The sequence below is a fragment of the Doryrhamphus excisus genome, chromosome 21, assembly GCF_030265055.1.
Source record: "Doryrhamphus excisus isolate RoL2022-K1 chromosome 21, RoL_Dexc_1.0, whole genome shotgun sequence".
In the NCBI taxonomy this organism is placed as follows: domain Eukaryota; kingdom Metazoa; phylum Chordata; class Actinopteri; order Syngnathiformes; family Syngnathidae; genus Doryrhamphus; species Doryrhamphus excisus.
Genome location: NC_080486.1, coordinates 12053841 through 12078177, shown reverse-complemented (window position 1 = coordinate 12078177; position 24337 = coordinate 12053841). Strand labels below are relative to the sequence as shown.

Genomic DNA, 24337 nt, shown 5'->3' with positions numbered 1-24337 from the left:
TGACTTCTTTGGTCCATTCTTCATTTGTCCAATTCCCCCCAGGCGCTCCACTTTGATATTTTCTGCTTAGCGACCTGCTTGCTTCTTTACATCCCGTATGAAAATGATGTTAGATACTTCTGGCGTAGAAATGATATTTGGCTACTTCCACTATAAGAATGATAGAAAGTCTAAAGCGGCCTTCTTTTTTCTTCCTTTTCTTCCGAGACGCGGTGCTCGACAGGAGTCATTTGTTGTGTTTAGCCAGCACACCGCTGCGAGGAGAAAGAAAGAAATGAATCATTATGAAAAATGTATGGAGCGTGGGTCTCCTCCAATTACCTGCCAGGATGTTTCATGAGTCATAATATGCAAACAGCTGAGGGCCAGCCACACTACACACAATACACACGCTACACACACTACACACGCTACACACTTATATTAAAAAAAAAGGTGGACACACATTTTGTTCCTCCCAAATACTCCATCAGGTGGTCAATTAGCTTCTTATGGGCGCTGGCGTGTTTTGGCTGGCAGACACCGCCATGATTCATGCGGCTGGCTGAGCGTGAGTGCGTCACGTGACCGGAGGTCCATCACATTCTCTACGCTACTTTTTTTTCCCCCTCTCTGCCAGTCATGGTTGGAGGGGGTGAATAAGATATAAGCCTCAGCAGGGGAGCCGGGGGGGTCACAGCGCGCCGTGCTCAAATCCTCCTTCAGAATCTGTCAGGATGGGATAGAAAAGAACCGCCCAAACACGAAGGCATAGAAGGGGAACGACTTCCTTAGGAACGTCGTCATCATGGTGGTATACTGAACGTACAAATTGGAGAAAAATGGAAATAATATAACAATAACAATGTTTGACCTGCTTATGATTCATCCTCCACCCTCGGGTATCTCTGTGTGGAGTTTGCATGTTCTCCCCGTGCATGCGTGGGTTTTCTCCGGGTACTCCGGTTTCCTCCCACATTCCAAAAACATGTTTGTTAACTGGCGACTCCAAATTGTCCATAGGTATGAATGAAATTATGCTTAAAATGTATATTTTAGTTGGCAACTGATATTTTCCAGAAACGTAATTGTTAAACTGACGACTCCAAATTGTCCATAGGTATGAATGGTGTGAATTAAATTATGCTTAAAATGTATCTTTTAGTTGGGAACTGATATTTTCCAGAAACTTTATTAACTGGCATCTCCAAATTGTCCATAAGTATGAATGGTGTGAATGAAATTATGCTTAAAATGTATCTTTTAGATGGGAACTGATATTTTCCAGAAACTTAATTGTTAATTGCCAACTCCAAATTGTCCATAGGTGCGAATAGAATTATGCTTAAAATGTATCTTTTAGTTGGGAACTGATATTTTCCAGAAACGTAATTATTAATTGGCGACTTCAAATTGTCCATAGGTATGAATATGAGTGTGAATGGTTGTCTATATGTGCCCTGTGATTGGCTGGGGTGTACCCCGCCTCTCGCTTGAAGACAGCTGGGATAGGCTCCAGCACCCCTTGCGACCCTGGTGAGGATAAGCAGTAAAAATGAATGAATGAATGAATGAATAATTAATCGTATTTAGGACACTCTATTTACAGCGATACAATATGCGATAATGATTCGGCGAGTCATATGAGTGGTTAGCATGTTGGCCGCACAGTTAAGAGATCGGGAAGATCTGGGTTCAAATCTCCGCTTGGGCATCCGTGTGTTTTCTCCAATTCCAATGCGATACAGTGATTGACCACACTACGCTACGCTAGCCTGCATTGTTTACAGTTGCCTCCACACCCCTCCACTACATAGTACTACATAGTACTACATGATGAGATGAGGCGCTGCATGCGTATCTCAGCTGAACACGCTAATAATTCATAGACGCCCCCTTGCACTGAAACATAACTAATATCCTTCCCAATAAAACTGTTGAGTGAGAGAGCGAGAGAGAGAGAAAGAGAGAGAGTTCCTGTCTGCAGGACAAATTGAATTCTGCTCTGATGGACAAAGTTCACGTTGAGTTTCAGTGAGCACATTTTGTCTTCTTCTTCTCTCGTCTTTTCTGCGAGAGAAAGAACACCTTGTGGCCTTTTTGTCTGGAGGCTGAAAGAAAGAAAAAAAGAATCCATTTCACCGCCGCCCGTGTCAAGTTGCCCACATTTGACGTTCTTCCTCTTTTTGGCCGAGAAGGGAAACGAGTTTTAGCCCGTGACGTGCGGGAGAGTCCAAACATGCGAGCATCAGCGAGGACCCTCATCATGCTTTTGCAATAAAAGTGTGTTAAGGAGGAGTCGGGCCAGCTGGGGGGGTTAAGGGCATCTTTAGCTACAGGCGAGCTCCAGGAGATTTTCATTAGCGGCTAAACAAGACTAATGCCAGACATGGGGAGTGGATCGAAACACAATTACCAAACATTCCTCACTATCACCGCGCGACAAGCGCCTTCATTTTCAGCTCTCGGCTGCACAATTCCATTAGAAATATGTTGTAAGTCGGCCAATTTAACAAAAAATGTCCAATGATGATTCATCGTCTGGCAGCGCCGGAGTTGTGGCAAGCTTCCCCGACCCCCTACTCCCCATCGTTAGTGGTCCTGCGGCGGATTACACAAGTAAATAGCATCTTTTGTGAGGACATCGGAGGTTGTTGTCTTTGTGCTCCATCACTTCCTGCTGCCCGCCTGGGAATCATCTGACCTTGCGTGCCGCGTCCAAGGATGCTCCTGGGATGGACGACACCACATCTGTGCTGCAAAGACCAACCAAAATACTACCTGAGGACCACCGGGGGGTTATATTTAGAACAGCTTACTCCGTTTTTGTTGTTGTTGTGGTTCCAAACGGGTCTTCCCCAAGCGTTGGGTGTCTTTCCAGGGTGAAGGATTAAGATTCCGACCCAAAGCCAAAGCCGGAGTCCAACCTCTGATTGATTGATCATTGATTGAAGAGCGGTGCGCGATAATCACTTTCCACTCCCCCCACCCCCCACCCCACCCCGTGGCGTTAATTATCTGGAGTGCTCGTCATTTTAGTCCATAATTTAATTCAGTGGCGTAAACCTGGCAGATAACAAGCCGACAATTTACTGTTGGGGCGTAAATCAACTCGTTAGCCCCCTTCCACTAATATTCAGCCATGGAAATATATGAAAAATACATCAGAAGGTCAAATCCAGATTAAATCCGGATTGAAACTTTATTTGAGTATTTATTGACATTTTTTTAAAAATAAAACCCTTCAATAAATTGGATTAATTTATATCAGCAAATTTAAAGTTAATAAGATTAATGAAATAATTAGAAATAAATAAATAAAATTAATAACATAAGATTAAAAATATATTTTTTAATTAATTACATAAAAAATTTAGAATTGGAAAAATTATTTTTTGATAGTAAAATAATTTAATTAAGAATTTGAATTAAATACGGATTTCAAAAATGTAAATATGAACATATCTTTAAGATTTTTTTTGTGGAAAAAAAATGAAAAACATAAAAAAAAAAAATAGCTAGTCTACATTTCAAAATCAAATGAAAAATATTCCAGCCAAAGTTTGGCTCTGATATCTGCATGGCTGAAAACACAAAAGTTACAATAAGGTTGAAGACTAAAATACCTTTTTGTGTATTTTTCTCTATTAGCCCTCTTTTGGAATAGAATGAACAATGTCTAAAAGAATGGGGCCATCATAAAAAAACAAAAACCGAAATCCAATCCTGCCCTGATTTGACTAAGAATATCTACTAATAGTAGCACCATCACATGCTATTTAGGTCAAGGCATTCTTTGGAGAGCATCAACAATAAATAAATGATCATTTGGGGCAGAAAAGATGGTAAAAAACGGCATATATAACACATATTTATACGTCCACCTGAGATGGAGCAGAGAACCAAAAACAACGTCCCAGCGTTCCCAACATCAACACAGACATTGTCCCAACGAGCTCCCTGCTCCATGCCAGGAGGCAACAGTTCAGCTCCGGGCCATGCATGGTCTCCTTCTTCTCCTTCTTCTTCTCCTCTGTGGGTGTCGTTTTTAACGAGTGCTGACACCTGCAGGGGCGTAGCAGCACATTCTGGGCCCCACACACACACACACACACACAGACACACACACGGGTACTCTGGTGCAGAGGAGATTTCATTAAGGATGGCGCCACATGGTTTTTAGAAACAGCATTGTATCGCCTACTCTTGGCTTCCCTTTTCTGGCAGCCTGCTTTTTCTTCTTCTTAATATATGAATGGATTTGGTCAGTGTGGGTTTCAGTCACTGTTTGGAACAAATGGATGATGCTAAGCAGGGTTCCCACTCTATTAATATTCACATTTACATGAACAGGTGACATACTTTGACATATTTTCTGAGGGCCTGAAGGTCGATTTGTTCTCCCCGTGCATGCGTGGTTTTTCTCCGGGTACTCCGGTTTCCTCCCACATTCCAAAAACATGCTAGCGACTCCAAATTGTCCATAGGTATGAATGTTGTGAATGAAATTATCCTTAAAATGTACCTTTTAGGGCTGCACAGCGGTCAAGTGGTTAGCACGCAGGCCTCAAAGCTCGGAGACCCGAGTTCAATTCCACCCTCAGCCATCTCTGTGTGGAGTTTGCATGTTCTCCCCATGCATGCGTGAGTTTTCTCCGGGTACTCCGGTTTCCTTCCACATTGCAAAAACATGCTAGGCTAATTGTCGAAATTGTCCATAGGTATGAATGTGAGTGTGAATGGATGTTTGTCTATATGTGCCCTGTGATTGGCTGGCCACCAATCCAGCTGGGATAGGCTACAGCATCCCCCGCCACCCTCGTGAGGATAAGCAGTAGAAAATGAATGAAGGATGTACCTTTTAGTTGGGAACTGATATTTGCCAGAAACCTACTAAAGGATGTTTTATTGCTAATTTCGAAAGATTTTGATGCAATCCTCCTTTCCGTAGGTTCCATGTATAAATATAGCCATATATCACAATATTCTGCTTGGTAATGGGGGGGGTGGGGTGTCTGGTATTTAATGAGCTAAGAAAGCTACTGAGGGTAGATGTAAGTTAAAGATGCGTACGAGCATGGACACACTTTGCACGCAGGTAGCAGACACTTTGTCAAGCGGACACTTTAAAAAAAAAATGCAGAACGTCGTCTCGTGACGGACGACGCCTCCTCGCCTTCTCGGGCGCCGCCGTGCATCACCGGGAAGACACGCGCGACGGCGCTTTAGCTCAATCGGACGCTCAGCTAAATAATTAAAGGAGCCTTTTATTTCCCAGCCTCACCTTTCATTGTGCGCTGTTAAGGCGCTAGAAGCTGTGACATTATATTAGCTGCTGTTGAGAAATGAAACGCTATGCGGCTAAATTGGCTTTTTTGCAGCGTCGGTGCACACGAGGACTCGGTTGCGGCTTACATCACTCTAGAAAATGTCGCCAAATGGGCCACAAGTCATAAAAGGCCCACTTCGGAGAGGTCAAAAGTCATCTGCGGTCAGACTGAAAGTGTTTTCTTTGCAACTTTTGTGTTCATTCAATCAGCAGCGAGGCCATCCATCACGTCGACTGTAAGCCGTGTCGCTGTGACGCCGCGGGAAATAAAGTTAGATGATGTTCAACAGGCTGCGAATACTGGAAAAGTAATAGAAACTGAGTTTTTAGCTTTGTTTTGGGTACTTGGTGAAGTTTTTACATGCGTGGATGTTTACTACTTTCACCGTTGGTGCTGTTGGGTCTTTTCCAGAAGTGACTTTCTTCAGGCTAGCATTGATCAATTCTTAATGTCAATAGCTCTCAGGAAATAAATATATTTTTCTATTTATATTTTGGACATTTAAAAAAATATATTTTATATATAAAACATGCTGAAAAATATTGAAAATGAATATATTAAATATAATTAAATTGTATTAAATACACAATAAAACTGGGAATGTGCATATATATTTTTATTAATTAAACTAAATATTCTAAATATTTTTAAATATTTTTTTAATACAGAAAAGAACAAAATGTATGTTTTTTTTAATATTCCTGACATTTAAATTGGTGAAAGTTACTTGATGGGATGTACCGTATACATTTAAATGCATTTTCTTTTTTTATTTAAGCAACCTGAAGGATTTTAAATCAGTCCAATTAATATTAATACCTATTAACTTTTTTTTTTAAATTATTAGTTGAAGTAGTGATCTTTTTGAGTTTCAATAAACACTTCCATAATGTAAGGAAAAATACTTTTACTGTAGTAAAACTACATCATAACTTCACGACTCATCTGATTTGGAAGTGCAGGTTGGAAATAAAAAAAAATAAGACATAATAAGTTAAAAAAAAAAAAAAAGAAATCGGAAGGTTCTAAAGAGGACACTCACAGAGATGAATGTGAAGTTCAGGGACATCAGGAAAAAAAACAGTCCGCCTCTTTCTTAAGAGCGACTGTAAAGTTGACAGTCATCATGTGTTTGGTTTTGAAGAGCTAAGCAATAATCATCGGGAAAGAAAGCAAGCATAAAAGGACAAGGAGGAATAATTAGGCTGCTAGCATGCCGGGCGGAACGTGGCTTTGACAAAGTGGAGGAGCTGTCACGAGGCACGCGAGCGCCCTGACTGATGGGACTCTCATCAAAGCTGAATTATTCAGTCAAATAAATGAAGGTTCATAAAAAATGTACGTCTTTGACACAGCGCAGGCACTCTGAGTGACGCCGAGCGCCCCGAAATTAAACATGATAAACTTCTTTGAAACGGCGGGAGCGCCTTTTTATTATTGATGCTGCTTGAAAGCCAGACGCGGGACACCGGGGGTCAGCGCTAAGATGGTCAAAAAGATGCTCAGATTTTGGAAGGAACGCAGTCGGAATCATCCTCCTGCCGTTTCTGAGGGAATCCCAAATGAAACTTGTTTTTTTAAAACTTCTTTTCCTGACGACTGTCAAAGTTGCCGTGCAGTACTTTGAATGTTTTTTTTTTTTAAATCTGCATTTTTATACAATAACGTGTGCAGCTTCCTACCAAAAGGAAATACCTGCAAAATATGATACTGTGTTATGAAATAATAATGATCTACACATTTTTATTTCTATATTTTTAGGACTTTTTCAGATTGAAAACATGCTGTATTTATTTTAATAATATATTAATAATAATACTACTACTACTAATAATAATATATTATAAATATTAAATACATAAATATAAATTAATTAAATTTAAATACTAAATACATAAATATAAATTATATATAAAAAATTTATATAAATTAAATACATTTGATATTTATTTAATATTAAATGTACATCAATAATACATAATTAAATCATTTAAATAAATAATAATTACTACCTGCAAAATATGATTAAATAGTCAAAATTACCCAAATAAAATGATATAAATTATCTTTATTTTTATGGCTCTTAGGTCATTGAAAACATGTATTCATAAAAATACTAAAATTATATTTAATATTTAACATGCAGCATAAATTAATTTCACATTAGAATACCTGCAAAAATCATTTTCTAATGTAATGATTTTTTTTAAAATAATATTTCCTTTAAGACATATTTGATAATGATTGCATTATTATATAAATGTTACATCATTATTTGCTGTCGGACAAATAGGAGTCATGCAAGGTCCATTTGGAGTAACCAAATGCGTGTTAAAGCTGCACAGTCAGCAAGAAAAACGTCACGTGATGACTTGAGTTATGATCCCAAAGTTCAAATGGGGACAAAAAGTTCCAAGCGAGGACATTAGCACGCGCCACAAAAAACATCCAAGCGGGGACACTTGAGCCCCAAACTGCATTAGCTTGAATCCTGCATGCAGCTGCTGATGCATGCTGACAAAGTCTCCTTCAACCAACCCCCCCTCACCCCCCCACTGTCGTTTGCTATTTTTAAAGCGAAGGTGGACTTCCCCGTGAGAGTGTGTATTTTGTATTAAGATGTAACAAACAAGCAGCAGAGGTCAAAACGCTTTTGGACACGGAGGATGAGCCTCGTCTTTTATTCCTGGAAAAAAAAACTACTGAAAGAAATATCGACTTTTTTCCGCCTGACGTTAGAGCGTTTTTAGGAGGTTAGTTAGCACATTTTGATAGCTAGTGTCACTCATCTTTGGTCAAGTAATCGAGTTCTGGCAAATCCGGTTAGCATGTTAGCAGATGGCGTCTTTAAGTTTGGCAAAGTTATGGTGGAAAATAGCTAGCGTGTTAGCAAGTACTAGCACAGCATAGGTAGCGGGTTCGAAAACAATCGTCATTATATTGTGTTTTTTCATAAATGGTTAGTTAGTTTAGTTTAAATTAAACTATTAATTACAATTAATTAATTAACAAGTAATTAATTAAACAATTAATTACATATTGAAATGCAAGTCATATTCTGGTTGCTCAATGATTCAAGCTGTTCCATTTGTAAATCCAACCTAGCCACCCTAGCGCGGCATTGACTGTACGTGTAGTTGTGTGCGACACACAAACGACGACAATTAGCATAGTAGCGAGTGTCTGCTAGAAAAGTCCAATGTTAGCACCGAGCATAGTTTAAAGCATGTGATCTGTACTTTGATTGAGGTTATCCAAGTTTAGGAAAGCCATGTGCACCCCTCGCTAATGGCTAACAAGCTAACGGCTAATTTTCCCGATTGAGAGCTCTAGCTGAGTGAACATGAATGCGGCGCCTCCCTTTCAAGACGAGCGCGGCGAGCGGCGGGTGATTGTTTGGGAGACAAACGGCGCTCCCTCGCCTGCCTTGTCATTTAAATGGGGCATCAGCAGGCTGAGTCGCTTTGAACGCTCTGACACCGTTCCAGAAAGACTCCTTGAGGGAGCGCCGATATGAGAGACGATCTCTCCGAGGTGTCAGAACAAAGGCGCAAAGTTGACGAGTCTTGAAAGTTTATTGCTTGCTCATCTGATGCGCAACAGCGTTTGGGAAGGAGCGGGAGCTCGTGGTGAATGTCGTGTCCGTTACCAGCGCTGGGACGAGACTCAACTGGTGCAACTGGTGGACACAGAAGGTAGCAGGTACACTTTTAGGGGAGATCGCTAAAAAATTATGCTTAGTCATAAGATGCAAAATAAGTCCCATTGTAACCACGTTATACATCAATAATACTTGAATAGCATCGCAAACACATCTTATTATCCAGTTCAAGCAGGACGCAGCATATCATGCATTGTCTTCTCTGCTTGAACTCCAACTTCCGTAGTTGGATGATGTGCTACCAGCCTCGATGTAATTTTTTTTATTTTTCCTGAAATCATGGAGCAGTAACATCACGCAGCATATCATGCATTGTCTTGTCTACTTGGACTCCTTCCATAGCTGGATGATGTGCTACCAGCTTCTATGTGGCTGCAGATTTCATCACCAATGTCTTCTTTTTTTCCTGAAATCATGGAGGAGTAACATCACGCAGCATATCATGCATTGTCTTGTCTGCTTGGACTCCTTCTATAGTTGGATGATGTTCTACCAGCTTCTATGTGGCTACAGATTTCATCACCAATGTCTTCTTTTTTCCCTGAAATCATGGAGCAGTAACATCACGCAGCATATCATGCATTGTTTTGACTAATTTTATTGATCACGGAAAACCAGCCTGTATTTGTCCGCACATTTTGGGTCCATTGTCTTTATTTAATTTTTTTTTATTCCTGGGCTAAACAAGAGTTGGAGTTAGCATATCATGCAGTGTCTTGACTACTGCCATGCACTCCTTTCATTGTGAGAGAAGCTTCTGTCATCTACAAATTTTAGATGTTTTGTCTCGTCCGGCGATTGACTCATGATTTGAGACCAGCTTCTATTCGTCAATACAGATTTCAGTCCTTTTATTATTTTATTTCCATCTTCCTTAAATTTGTAGCTAGCTGGGAGCAGCATATCATGCACTCTCTCTGGCTTACTGTTATTGACTCCTTTTGAATACGTGAGACTAGCTTATGTCCGCAGATTTGCACAAATTTTAGGTGTTTGTCTTGGTCTCCCCGAGGTCAGCAAGACATCTCGGCCAACAGCATATCATGCATTGTCTTCCAACTCCTAACGTCAGACCGACTTTTATTTGTAACTCCAGATTCGGTGTCCTTTTTTTTTTCTCTGTGGATAGCTAGAAGCAGCATACCATGCACTGTCTGGACTAAAGGAACTAGAGAAGGGGATACGTAGCCATTTTGTAGTTTTTGCTATTTTTTTTCAAGGTAAAACAGCATCTAAGATATCGTTAAAAAACAGTGAACGAAACATACTTTTTGGACATAACTGACTCATAAATGGTGTGACATTAGCAAAATAAATACAAGTATCTTCAAATGAGGCAGAATTAGCATCCAAAGTGTGTGACTGGGCTGTGATGTGATGACTTGAAGGTCAGCGCCCGTTGTTGACATATTCATCAAACAATTGTGCATCTCGGAAGAAGATGAGAGATGCTGCCCGTGTTACCCGGCTGACCTTTATGCTAAAACTCCAGAACAAATAAATGGCTCACCGGCACACTTTTTAGCCACAACTTCAATTCCCACCTCTGGAAATCCTGCAAGTGAGCATAGTGCTCATTTTTTTGGGTGGGGGTGTTAAAAAAAAAAAACTCCTGCAGTGATTTGGGTGATTTTTAAATCCGGGATGGATCACAAAGCCAATCAGCACCCGTGCAGGAACGAGATGGAGAAGTGTGTGAGCTCCTTTTTCGAGGAAGGCGTGTGAAGTCTGGCAGTCATGGCCGACGACCTCGCTGATCTTGCTATCTCTCGCTCGCAGCCTCGTCCTGCGAGGTCACCTTGTCGCCGTAATCTGCCAACCCTTCCGACAGTCCGACGACTTCCTGCACCCTGCCAGGCTCATAGCGCCTGTTTTCTTACAATGCGGCCATTTTGGATTCAAACACGGAGCTGGTGTTTAGCGTAAAAACATGTGCTGATTGATTGGAACAAAGCGCTTCAGACTAGCAAGACCATTTTGAAGATCCGCTCCAGATGGTCCCGCTTCTTCCAGGGGACCCCATGCTGATCTCTAATTATCCTCACAGGACCCTGAGGAAATCTTAAGAATAGTTTGGGCTTTTTGCTTTCCTCGTGATGGGACGTAATTCCGCCGGATTGATTGGCTCTCCGAGGTGTAAGCAGATTGTCAGCTGGCACACTTAACGACTCATGTCTGCTTGTTAATTACACGAGGCTCAGGTCCTCCTGAGAGATGCAATGTCAGGAAAAATGTCCTCCGCTTTAAGACGAGCTATCGAGCGTCTGATTTGATCGACGTCGACGGCCCTTAGCGGACCCATCCGTCCTCTTCTCTGGCGCTTCCAATCCTGGAACTGGGAATTAAAGTTGGTCCGAAACTTCTTGAAGAATTTGTCATCCATGGCAGAAGCTAAGCTTTCCACTTGGAATTGGGTGCAATTAATAACATACAAGTGTGTGTGTGTGTGTGTGGTACCTACCGGACGTCTAAAATATTTTTCCAGGATGAATCAATGTGTTTGTAATATGACAAACACAACAATGACTAAAGTTGTCATTTCTGGACAATTAGGTTGCAGAAAAGTGGGAATAAAGTCAAAATATTATTGGAATGAATTCATAATTACAAGAAGAAAATAGCAAAACATCAGGAATAGTCAAATTAGTAGTCAGCATATTAAGAGATAAAAATTATAACCCAACAAATGAGCATAACATTGCAGTGTTATGAGGGAAAATAAGGTAATAATATTATAATAAAATATTAAATTAAATTGAAATTTGGGGTAAATTAGGCTGCAGATACGTTATGTTATGAGAATAATCATAAATAATTTATCAGGTACCAAAAAAACAAAACAAAAATGAAAAAAACAGCAGAAATGGAAAAATATAAAGTCAAAATATCAAGAGAAAAAGTCAATAAAATGTTACGAGAATAATATTGTGATGTTATGATGAAATATAATGCAGAAATATTCAAGAGAACATTTTTGTAAAAGTTATAATATGAGAACCAAAACAAAGTTGCTATTTTTCAGAAAATTAGGTTACGGAAACAAGTTTTTATGGTACTGGAATAAAGTCAAAACATTATAAGAATAAAGTCCTATTGTAATGACAAATAAATATTTCGGAAAAAAAGACCAAAGACTGAAGTTGATACTAATAATAGTATTTTTTGGTGAAATAAACTATATAACTTCTAACTAGCATATGCCTTACAAAATTTTCTCGATGTGGTCCACACCGTTTGGACACCCCTGATCCGAGTAAATCTGAGTGACAAAGAAACGTGAAACGTGATCGCCGTGTGACATCCACGCCAAGCTAAGACGTCTCCATCCGTCAGCCGACTATTAAAATCAGAGAACGGATGCAAAGCAACCCTGGCGGAGGTCATCTACCTGAGGATTTAACGCCACAGTCCAAGGTGGAATCTAAACCTGAGGATTGTTTGGGAACGTCGGCGCCAATGAGCCCTGTCCATTTTGCGCGGCGTTCTAATGAGAAAGCCGCGGAAGTGGAAAACGTTAGCGCTGAATGAAGTGGACAATTTCAGGGCGACTACGCTCCGTCTTTCTGTTCGGGGGCCCCCAGGCGGTTGTTGAAGTCGGAGGAGTGCGCTTCTCATCAGTGAACAAAAGTGACAGCGTAATGACTTTCCTCATTTTCTCTCTCGCCAAGGTTTCTTTTTTTTTTTTATTTCAGCCTCACTGCCGCCGCTTTCGGCAAAGTCATTAGACTTGAACCTGCGTCCTCTCGCGTCGGAATTTAGTGCAGCCGAGCTAATCCTCCATCGTTTACCAGCATATAGTTATCATTGCTATAAAATGATAGTTTATTTGTCTCAGTCACTTACAACTACTTGGTTAAAAGCCAAAACAAACCATTATTATTATTATTATTTTTCCTCATAATACACCAGTTTAGTTTTTGTTCAGCAGTTTTGTTTTTTTTAAGCCAAATATTTCTACTTTTTCTTTAACTTTCCTCATAACATTCTTCAATTTTTTCACAACTAAATTTTTAATGCCAACTTTATTTTTGTTTGCTATTCATAAATTGCATCATTCATTAATATTGTTTTTTGCATTTAAAGACATGACCTAAGGATGTAAAGCAGAAATGTTAACAAAATAAAACATGGCTTGAGGGCACAAAGGGAAGAATGCTGGAACCTACTCCATCATGGCCGCCATGACAAAAGAATAGCAAAGTGCTGACAGTGCGGTAATCTATTCAGTCTGGGGGGGTGTGGGGGTGTTGGCCCCCATTTGCGGTGTTAATCAGCAATCGTTTCAATTTCACACGTCAGCTTGAGGCGGGGGGGGGGGTGCCTTTAAATCCAATTTTGACAACTTTGTCGGTGTCAGCGGCTCCAAATTGGATGCCGAGAATGGGAATGTTGGTGTGCCCCCCCCCCCCCCCCCCCCCCCCCCACTCGGAGAAGTAAATATAACCGTAATTAGGACGGTGAATAAGGAAATCCGACCCCCGACCATATTGGGTTGGGCGTAATCTCGGAACGCTGTGTTCCCGCTCGGCAGCTCAGACACTTCCTTATTGGATTTAAAAATAGAAGCCGCGGTCCCCTTGAGCCCGGGTGTGTGTGTGATGCCGGCAGGGAGCTGATTGGATGAACGGACCACAAAGACCCCATTCATTGCTACTTTGCTAGCGTGCTAACGCCGCGTATCTTGTTTTGTGTTTTGGTGCAAACTTTCAATAAGTAGTACGACGACGATAAGTGAGGATTTAAGAAAAATAACTTTGATCTTTTCAATCCCGTCGGCCGCGGAATACAGCTGCTCCGTCGTCGGCGGAGACGTCTTCAATTATTTCCATGTAAATCAACCTCCAAGGCGGCGCACAATGGCGGCGGCTAATCCTCGCCGTGTTGACAGCAGCGAAGTGTGATATGTTTGCTTCGGTGTGTAAGTAAATAAATAAATAAATGTGGTTCCTGGAAGTACAAAGTACCAAAGTACATCGGGAAACATCCAGATGACCGTTTTGGCTCGACGGCTAGCGCTGTGGCGTTCGTGTAGTCCCAACACGTCCTGTACTTTTTTCGATGTTGAGTAAAATGTAAAGCTTTTATAGTTAATTGCTGCTAGCGAGCTGCTCAGCCGGCGCCGTCGGTGACAGTGTGTTGTGTTTCCACGGCGATGTCGTCGCTTCCGTGATGTTCCAAAGGCGCCGTGACATCTCTCCAGTCGTGACGGCTGCCGTGCGCAAATTGAACGCTGTCAAACACCTCTTTGTTCGCAACCAAACAATCGCTCGCTGCGCTTTTTGACGTCCCTGACAATGGCGTGCAACACATCAACTTTGTACTTGATGTATTTTTTTAGATGTCGTAGGAGGGTGGGGATGCTGAGGCGGGATCGAACAATGAAGCTGGACAATGGCGCTCAGCAGACGCTTGAAGCGGCTCCAGTATAAAACGCCATCAGTGGCCTTGTTGCCGGCGTTCATGGCACTACTGAGCTGTTTTGGAGCCAGGATCTTTTTGCTTTAATGCACTGGAAGGAGCCCCCCCTCGCCCCCCCTGGTCTGGACAGTTGGTGTTGGTTTTAATAACAATGCATGGCCACGGTCGTCATTTCAATAGTCCACATCGGGCTGCCAGTAACCACACTTCATGCACAACAATGTCGGCCCTCAAGGAAATGAATTGGCTGCAGGGCTCCTGTAGCCGATCAGCAGGCTGGAAAAGCAACAGCAATCGCCTTGGTGCCCCCCCAACACCCCCCCACCAGCAATTGTCACAGATATTTACACTCAAATGTCCAGTTTTTTTATGATTTGCCAAATTTTTCGTTGTTTTTCTTACAATATTACACATCATAATCTAGTCCATTGCATTGTTCAGCACAATTGACTGACCAAACTTATTATTTTTTAAATATTTTTTGGGGGCCTTAATATTATTATTACATTATTAGGGGAAAAATTTAGTTATTTATTAAAAAAATCCAATATTTCAATATTCGTGATATCCTATGTATACAATGTATACCTATATCGTCGTCCCTCACTTATCACACTTAAATGTTTCCAGGCCCAACTGTGATTAGTAAAATTCTTTATATAAAAATTGAATATTTTTGTAGTTATAGCATTGGAAAAGTGTTTTACAGCCATCTAAAATCACTTTTTAACATTATTAGAGCCCTCTAGACATGAAATAGCGCCCCTATAGTCACCTTTACACTGCTCTTATCCAACATAGTAGACATAAGACTTGTGTGTTAGTATAAAAGTGTTCCCTCGGGTTGAGCGTTGTTATTGGTTCACAGTAGTCTGTGTTTTTATTTGGGATTATTATACCTTTTGTGAGGTTGTTACCGTAACAGTACTGACACCTAGTGACCAATGTTCGACATCTCATCAAAATCTTTGAATGTGTTTATTGAACTCCTATTATTAGTTCATTCAGTAATTTTTTATGCAGAATTTGGCCCCAAAAATACATGACATTGGCTGAAATGTGTTAATCTTAATATATGTTTTGGATAATAGTAAATTGTATTGGACCTCGAAACAGCATGATATCATGTCGGACTTCATGCAGTGTTAAGGTAACGTCATGTAAGGTAACGTCTCCATGTTTTGTGTTCTTGCTCCCGACCACACACTGTACGTTTTGACTAATAACAGACCATAACATAGAAACCGTCATCATTTATGAATTATTCCTGATATAGCTAAGTAGCGATAATTGGCTTCCCTCCATCCCGCCTGTCTGTTATGCTCCTCATCGACCTACGGCAAACATGTCGATCACTCCCCTCTTTCATTTGTCCTTTTGTCAGGGAAAAAAAAAGGGATTATTTCTCAAGTGCGATACGGTAGAAAGTGTCTTATTGCCAGGATTATTGTAAGAAGAGCGGGTCAACTCAACATTGTCTTATCTGATGGATGACAAGGGGGGGGGGGGGGGTGTTGTGAGGTTAATCTCCGGTTGGGAATAATTTCCCCGAGTTTGACAAAAGTAGATGTGCTTTGAGGAGACTTTTTGTCCCAGTGTGGTTTATTTAAGAAAGGGTGTTTTGTAACATGACAGAACTGCAGTATTTTAGCCCTAATGCCTCTTTTTTTTTTTCTTTTTTTTTTTTTACAAGTCTAGTACAAGTCTATTCACCTTACAGGAACGTTGACCCGGGCCTCCCTTAAAAAAAAGTGTCTCCAAAAATAATAAAATAAAAAAAATATACATAAGCATGAGAGATAAATAGATAAATAGCCAATAATCCAATCAGCCAAATAAATAAATAGAAGGATAAATAACATTCAAACATCTTTGGCCTGACGGGGGCCACAGAAGTGACGTCGGTCGTAAAACGCAGGACGTGAAATGTCAAGTTGAGGCACTTTTAAGGATGGTCAAAGAAGTGACATCATCTCCACGGATACGCGTCCACATTCAAATTGGGAGATCTCCGATCATCGTTTTCCTTTCGGTTGTACAATTTTGGGACCGACCGTGAACGTAAAAGAATAGAAAAATACCGATGTTAATGCGGCGTCGCCAACAGAACGTTACATATTTGCTCCTGGAGTCTGTCGTCTGGCCTCAGTGCGGGGTCTCCGCGTTTACCAAGTCCGAATGAGATCCCGACGCCTCCCCGAAGATTCCCGCCAGTGTCTTAAAGCGGGGCCCCCACTCGTTGAGGTAATCGTAGTCCTCCTCCAGGTCCACGGCGAGGGACTCGATGGAGCTGAGCGACTCGGCCACCGAGCCGTTGCCCTCGTAGGCGTACGTGGCCAACGAGTCGTACGGCGGCGCCGAGTTGTCCCCGTCGTGGTCCTTCAGCCGCTGGTTGATGAACGCCCGGATGTCGGCGCTGTCCTTGGACGCCGGCGGTCTCAGACTCCGCTGGATTTCCGGTTTAACGTCGCGGCGGAAGAGGTTGTCCTTGACCACTTTGGGATTGCGCAGCGTTCCCATGTCGAAGGCGTGCGTGTCCTCCTCGCCGCCGCCTTCGTCGTCGTAGTGAATCACGTTGTCCCGGATGTCCTCCTTGGACGACATGAGGGTCTCCTTCTTCTTCTGGCGCCTCAAGCCCACGTAGAGGACGACGATAACTGCCGATGGACAAAATAGTTACTTTATGGACATTCATTCATTTTCATGCTTTTTCCTCACAAGGGTTGCGGGGATGCTGGAGCCTATCCCAGCTGTCTTCAGGCGAGAGGCGGGGTACACCCTGGACTGGTGGCCAGCCAATCACAGGGCACATATAGACAAACAACCATTCACACTCACATTCATACCTATGGACAATTTGGAGTCGGCAATTAACCTAGCATGTTTTTGGAATGTGGGAGGAAACCGAGGGTGGAATTGAACCCTGGTCTCCTAGCTGTGAGGTCTGCGCGCTAACCACTTGACCACCGTGCCAACTTTATGGACATACGTATTTAAAGTCGTTGTCTAATGTAAAGGCGTCCAAAGTACGGCAAAAGAATTTCACAAGGGAAATAAAATTTTGGAAACATTTGAAAAATCAGCAGTAATTTTACAAGAATAAAGTGAAAATAATAATATTATTTATAATTATATTTTTTTATTATTTTTTATTATTATTTTTATTTATAATAATATAAAAAAAAAAACATTGCAGCAGCAGCATCAAATTTTATTGTGGAGTCTTTTGGAGACTTGTTAGCATGCTAGCACCTCCACTACATGGTGTCTCGGGGCATTCCGAGGAAAACACACAATCAAAGGAACACAATGCGGTTCCTGGCAGTGGAAGCAGCTGATGCCGGTTAGCTTGACCTTAGCACAAATTCCCTTTTGACTTTTACGCACGTTAAAGCTCGCTTGAACCCACACGTGCTTGCAGTTGACCCGTGCGTTTCTGCTCACTAGGAATTTGACTTCTGTGGCCGCCTGAAGCGTTACAAAAATACAAAAAAAAAAAAAAAAAATGATGCACGGCAGAGTCTAAACACTGCAGGCAGAAGGGGGGTTCTGGGAAAAAAAACAAAACAGGAGCGTGCTACTGGCTGGAATTTATTTGGAGGTTAAGCACGCAACTCTTCAGCACGTGTGTGTGTGTGTGTGTGTGTTGTGTAATTTCAACATCAACAGTATTTGCATCCCACCCCAGTCTGTAAATGTACAAGATAAAACTAATGTAGTGTATCAGCGCCCTCCTGTGGCTTCTATGCAGAACAACAACAACAAGGCATCACTATGTGTTGTTATATGCAATGCAAATTAGGAGTCTATTTCACTCTTTTTCTTCCCGGTATCCTGCAGGGCTGTCCTGACTGAGCACGGCCGGCATGTGGAAGTGTTCCCAGTGGGAATGCTGTCTTCACTTGTCCTCACTTTGTTGGGGGGGGGGGCAACTGGAGTGAATAAAAGGCAGTTTTAAAGACTCAGCCTGCCCTTGAATGGCACTGACCGTTCACCGGTCACGCTTCACAAAAAAGCCACACCATAAAGCTCGCCATTAACTCCCCTCTCTCGTATGCAAATGAGCGTGGGCATTAACAGGCCGGGAATTAAGGAGTATCGTTTACGACCGTGACCTTGCGAGGAATGCAAATTGACCACATTGATACTGTAGAATGAAAGGACGCACGCACGCACGCTTTCCCCGGCTGCTTGTTTGCCTCCAAAATGGCCAGAAATGCACTTTCATTCCCAGCCTTTGGAGTCTTGTTGTCGCCATGAGGTTGCTATGGCAACCGCTCTCCGGCATAGCAGGCTCTCTGCTGGCTGTGGATTGAGAATGTGACTTCCAAGCTGTTTCTGATCGGATAAAACAACCACAACACGCGTTGCATGCCGTAAACAATTTACTCCTCCGTCCAATCAGATCTCGAGTCTCTTCTAGCTGCCTGGTGCATGCGGATACATGTGGCTGAAGGCAACCTCCGGATGTAGTTTTTATTAGATTATAAGTGGTTTTGTATCTATTTAATCAATTCATGTTTGCTGTCTATTGCCGTTACAACATTGGTTCTGTTGCTGCTGTGTTGTGCAGTATAATTAGTCCCCAAGATGGCATTAGCTGCATGTGAGGCTAGCATCCAGTAATACGCTTTAAAATAAAAAAAAAAAACTGACCTAGCAGTATGACGATACACAAGAGGATGGCGATGAGCGCTCCCGTGCTGAGGCCCACGGGCAGGAAGATGGCCTCGGCGCTGCACGTCAGCAGGGCGCCGTCCGCCGCGCAGCCGCAGACCCGTATGGTCAACGTCCCCGTGCTGCTTTTAGACGGGTAGCCGTTGTCCTCGATGACAACGGGGAGGTGGTAGATCTCCTGCGAGCGCCGCCGGAAGCCGCTGCGCTTGGTGACGATGCCGGCCGTGTTGTCTAGACAGGGGAGGAGAAAGTCAATCATATTAAGTTATGATAATATGAATATAGGTTAAAATGTTTGTTTTTTTCCTTTTTAATGTTGCTTGGAATGATATGTTGTGGGGTTTTCTACAGCAGCCTGTTTAGGCAGTACAGTAGTTCACTTTGACTAAATGGCGCCCTCTTCTGGCTACTCCAAGAACTGCAGTGGTCTGAAGCTTTCCCTTTGTAAATGTTGAATGCCAGTTGACATTTTAGTTTTTATATTAGTCATTTTAGAAAATTCAGAGAAGAATAATATTGTATAATTTTTACGTTTGTTGGCCTTAATGCTTTTCTACAATTAATACATTTCTAAAATATAATAATGGTATATGATATATTCATAAATTAGAAAGGATTCATGTGGAATAATAAAAATAAATAAAACAAATGCAATAATTATCAAAAATAATAAATTCAACACAGCAGGTCAGGTTGTGATCTCCACACAGGAAGAAAAAAATAGCGTTGACAGATATTATTATTAAAAAACTAACCGTAGTCGTCACACGGAGGTGTGAGGTCAGCGGCGCCATGAAGGTCAACAACAATAGATGAGAGCGATGGTGTCAGGTTGAACCGGCCTGGTTCTGTCTGCTCCAGCTGGACTAGTCTGACCCTCCTGTCAGAGCCGCTTTGTTCGTCAGAACAAGGCCGCCGCTTTGGTCTGACAGGAGTTGGGGCATTTTAGCACACCTTGCACCATTTTTGTTTTTTTTTTTTGTTTTTTTTTACTCCAGTTCGCTCTATTTCTCTGGCAATGAACCCTCCGGTGGCGCCGCCACTGTTTACTTCCTGTCCCTGCCCATCACGTCTGTAGCTCGATGCACAATGTGCTTACAGGGCTTGTAGCTGAAAGGGGAGGGGGGGTTAAAGGTAAAAGTGGATGGGGGCTGAATGCATTTGTTTCTTCCCTTGCAGGCCTCATCTATACGCCATTCCCTCTGCTTATACGTCAAAGTCTTAGAAAAAGAAATCAATAAAATTATGGCTTTATTTCAAAATAAAATTCTAATTAGATTATTTAAAAATAGATGTTTGGTTAGATAATTTACAGTTACTTTGTAAAAATTTTGTATTTACTTTTTTTTTTAAATTAAAGTAGGTCTTTTTAGCTTGCTAAAATAAAGAAAAAATATTATTTTATATATGTTTTTTATTTTATAATATATATATATATTTTATAATATTTATTTTAAAATATAATTTTATTTTTATTATATTATTGTTATATATATATATATATATATATATATATATATATATATATATATATATATATATATATTATATATATATATATATATATATATATTATATAATATATGATTGTATTATATATAATATTAGATATTAAATCTGCTTGCTTAAAATCATCAAAATAAATATAATATTTTTATCTATGTTTTGTTTTTTATTCTTTTATTCACAGGCTGAAAGCACCATGTAGTACTTCCATCACAAAAATTAAAGTTGCCAGCCTTTCCTTTTACATACTCCACGTACATATTTGTCATAATTCCAAAGGTTGTAGTAATTCCAACTCGTTTTGAGTCATTGTGGCCAGTTGCTCATTGATGCTTGACATAACAGCGCCCTCTGCTGGCTGCTGCCATGTAGTGGAATGCATGACACTGTGTTGAAACTATACATTGATCAGAATCTAAGATGAAAATGATATCTCATGCCAGTCATATTTCTGAAAAATGCCATGTTTACTTCCAAAGTCCCTGACGGTGAAATTCCTGTTGCTGAAGTCGTCCTTTGTGGCTTTAAAGGAGAACTGTTGTCCAGCGTTTGGAACGTCTTGGTCCTTTGCACTGAACAGTTGAATCACCTTTTCATTGCAAAGAAAAAAAGTAGAAGTAACTCGGTTAGAGAAAGTGTCGTGTTCATTCAAAGTGGACCAATTTCCAGATGTGACATGGAAATTGGACATGGTTATCATACAATAAGGCTGTATTCACACTTGGCTTTGGAGCTAAAATGAAAAGAAAAAAAAACCTACTGGAAGCAATTCCAGTAGAAATGGTGTGTGGATGTTGAACCAAAATGTATAATGAATGTTGAAATATCGTAGAAATGTGTTCAAATCTATTCACAGACTGAGGATCGAACCAGCGACCACTCATGTCACGCATAGAATAAGAATGTCACATGTAATATTAAATGTAAAATTAATGCTCCTTGAAAAATATCAGTTAAAGATATAGTATGTTGAACGAGGATTGAACCAGCAACCATAAGGTTGGGGGTACCACCACTCAAGTCATACATTGAATAAGAATTATGTCACGTGCAATATTAAATGTAAAATTAATGATCCTTGAAAAATATTAAGTAAAAATATAGTTTGTTCGGATCGAATGAGGATCGAACCAGCAACCATCAGGCGTGTGGGGGGGGCACCACCACTCAAATCACGCATTGAATAAGTATGTCACATGTAATATTAAATGCAAAATTAATGATTCTAGAAAAATATCAGATATAAATATAGTATGTTGAACGAGGATCGAACCAGCAACCATCAGGTTGGGGACCACCACTTAAGTCACGCATAGAATAAGAAGAATGTTACATGTAATATTAAATGTAAAATGAACGATTCTTGAACAGTATCGGTTAAAAATATAGTATGTTGAACGGGGATCGAACCAGCAACCATCAGGTCGCGAGCCCACCACTATACAACCCGAGTAATGCCGCCTTGCACCGTTACTACACACATCCGTTTTCTGTGCCGTTTATCCCCACGAGGGTCCCCGGGTGTTTGCTGGAGCCTACCCCAGCCACCGTTGACTGTTTTGACTTGACGACGTGGTGGTTTGCGATGAGGAGCCGCCAGCCGATGTGATCAAGTGGCGAAGCGGCGTGAAGATGCTCGTTAATGAGCTCATTTGCAGGCAGGGGGCGGCTTTATGATTCTTATTACTGGCACATTCACACGCGCCGCATCTTAAATATATCAGGCGGAATGTTCCGTCGGATGTGCACTCAGCGTGACTTTCATTTTCTGGGAATGCATTCCATCATCGGCGGGGACAAAACTTTCATTTGGGGTGACTTTATGGACAAAAGTGTTGGGACACCTCGGAGTTCCGTTCCCTAGACTCTCATGTAAGTGGGACTTTATACCTAAGCTAAATACTAATACTAAAAATAAAGGTGTTGCATTCACTGTCCAGGACGATTTTATGGCAAAAGTGTCGGGACACCTAGGACTTTTGTTCCCTAGACTAAATACTAAATACTAATCCTAAAAATAAAGGTGTTGCATTCAGTGTCCAGGACGATTTTATGGACAAAAGTGTTGGGACACCTAGGACTTCCGTTCCCTAGACTAAATACTAATACTAAAAAATAAAGGTGTTGCATTCAGTGTCCAGGACAATTTTATGGACACAAGTATTGGGACACCTAGGACTTCCGTTCCCTAGACTAAATACTAAATACTAATCCTAAAAATAAAGGTGTTGCATTCAGTGTCCAGGACGATTTTATGGACAAAAGTGTTGGGACACCTAGGACTTCCGTTCCCTAGACTAAATACTAATACTAAAAAATAAAGGTGTTGCATTCAGTGTCCAGGAGGACTTTATGGACAAAAGTATTGGGACACCTAGGAGTTCCGTTCCCTAGACTAAATACTAATGCTAAAAATAAAGATGTTGCATTCAGTGTCCAGGAAGACTTTAAGTGTTGGGACACCTAGGCCTTCCGTTCCCTAGACTCTGATCTAAGTAGGACTTTATACTTAAACTAAATACTAATAGTAAAAATGAAGGTGTTGCATTCAGTGTCCAGGAGGAACTCAGCATGGTGACGTACCTGTCCAACTTTGGCGTTTTCACACACAAAGCTCTCGTATGGGCTGGCCAGCTCGGGGGGGAACTCGTTGATGTCCAGCACGTGCACGGAGACCGCCACCCGACTGGTCAGGACTGGACTATCTGGATGGGGACAGAAGCAAAGACGAGCATGAAATGACCCACATTTTGAAGGCAACACGTTATAACGCTGACATCATGTGAAGAGATGAGGTCATTAGAAGAAGGATGCTGGTCCGGCCTCCTTGTGATGACCTACCTGGTTTTAAATGAGCAAGGCATTAATACGGGGTTAGATTCCCATAATATAAAGAGCGGCCAGATGCTGCTGTTTTACTCGACTGCTAATTGATGATCAACATGAGCGTCCCCGGCTTAAATGAGGCCGTCTTCCAGTCTTCATTAAGGACTCTGCGGAGGCTCCTCTTGCTTTATGAAACATTTTTCTTTTAAGCACACAGACGTGTCGCCCATATTAATGCCAACCAGAGAACCAGCCCCCGGGAGACGGTGTTCCATCACTGTGGAGGGGAAATGTTCTTTTTATACGAGAGCCCCGGAAAGGTAAACTTTATGGATTTGATGTGGGAATAGGCTTTTCTCTGCTTAGTTTGTGTGGAGGGGGGTGGGTAAGAGGGGGGCAGAGGTTGGGGGATCTTGCCGAGTCGACTCAAGGGGATTGAGGATGCAAGCCCCGGCTCACTCGGTAACCCGCTTGTGACCTTGATGGGGAAAGCAATCTTCCCGGAGCCAGGTGCCGACTCGGGATTTGCTCGGAGCTACGGCGCCTTCCGCCGAGGTCCTGAACACTTTGTAGACCTTAAAGGATGCTTTAGGAATGAAATCTGTTGACAAAAAAAGCAGTAGTGTGGATGGAAGGCGTCCCTTTTTAACGGCAGTGTACCATACCGACCGCTAGATGGCGGTATTGCACAAGAGTCCTTTAGGGCCACCCTGAGCCTAATAACACATGCTCTATTTATTTTTATGAATCACAATGCCTGAGCGGCCTTTCAAGCATTTATACTGCTTTTTTTTGTTTAAATGAAACATCCTTTAATAGAAATAAATGCCCCCCCCCCTCCATGCAAACTGCAGATGAATTAAAAGTTGGCTGCAATCAATAAAGAAATAACACAATAGCAAGCACACGACATGAAATTGCTGCAATTAGCCTGCCAGCA

The 24337-nt window shown here is 41.5% G+C and overlaps 1 protein-coding gene and 1 long non-coding RNA gene across 5 annotated transcripts in view; one reads left to right on the top strand and one right to left on the bottom strand.

The window, feature by feature from the left end:
- LOC131109040 (uncharacterized) overlaps positions 1–24337 on the top strand; it is a 271033-nt gene that overhangs the window by 168343 nt on the left and 78353 nt on the right. The gene's annotated exons all lie outside the window — the stretch shown is intronic.
- LOC131109038 (cadherin-12-like) overlaps positions 15973–24337 on the bottom strand; it is a 75803-nt gene continuing 67438 nt past the window's right edge. For both annotated transcript variants that reach the window (XM_058060573.1, XM_058060574.1), the window contains exons 9-12: positions 23155–23276; positions 21043–21160; positions 19045–19296; positions 15973–17045 (exon numbers count right to left, since the gene is read on the bottom strand). In XM_058060573.1, the coding sequence (XP_057916556.1) occupies positions 16534–17045; positions 19045–19296; positions 21043–21160; positions 23155–23276 (1004 nt within the window). In that variant the 3' untranslated portion in view covers positions 15973–16533. The remainder of the gene's footprint in view (positions 17046–19044; positions 19297–21042; positions 21161–23154; positions 23277–24337) is intronic.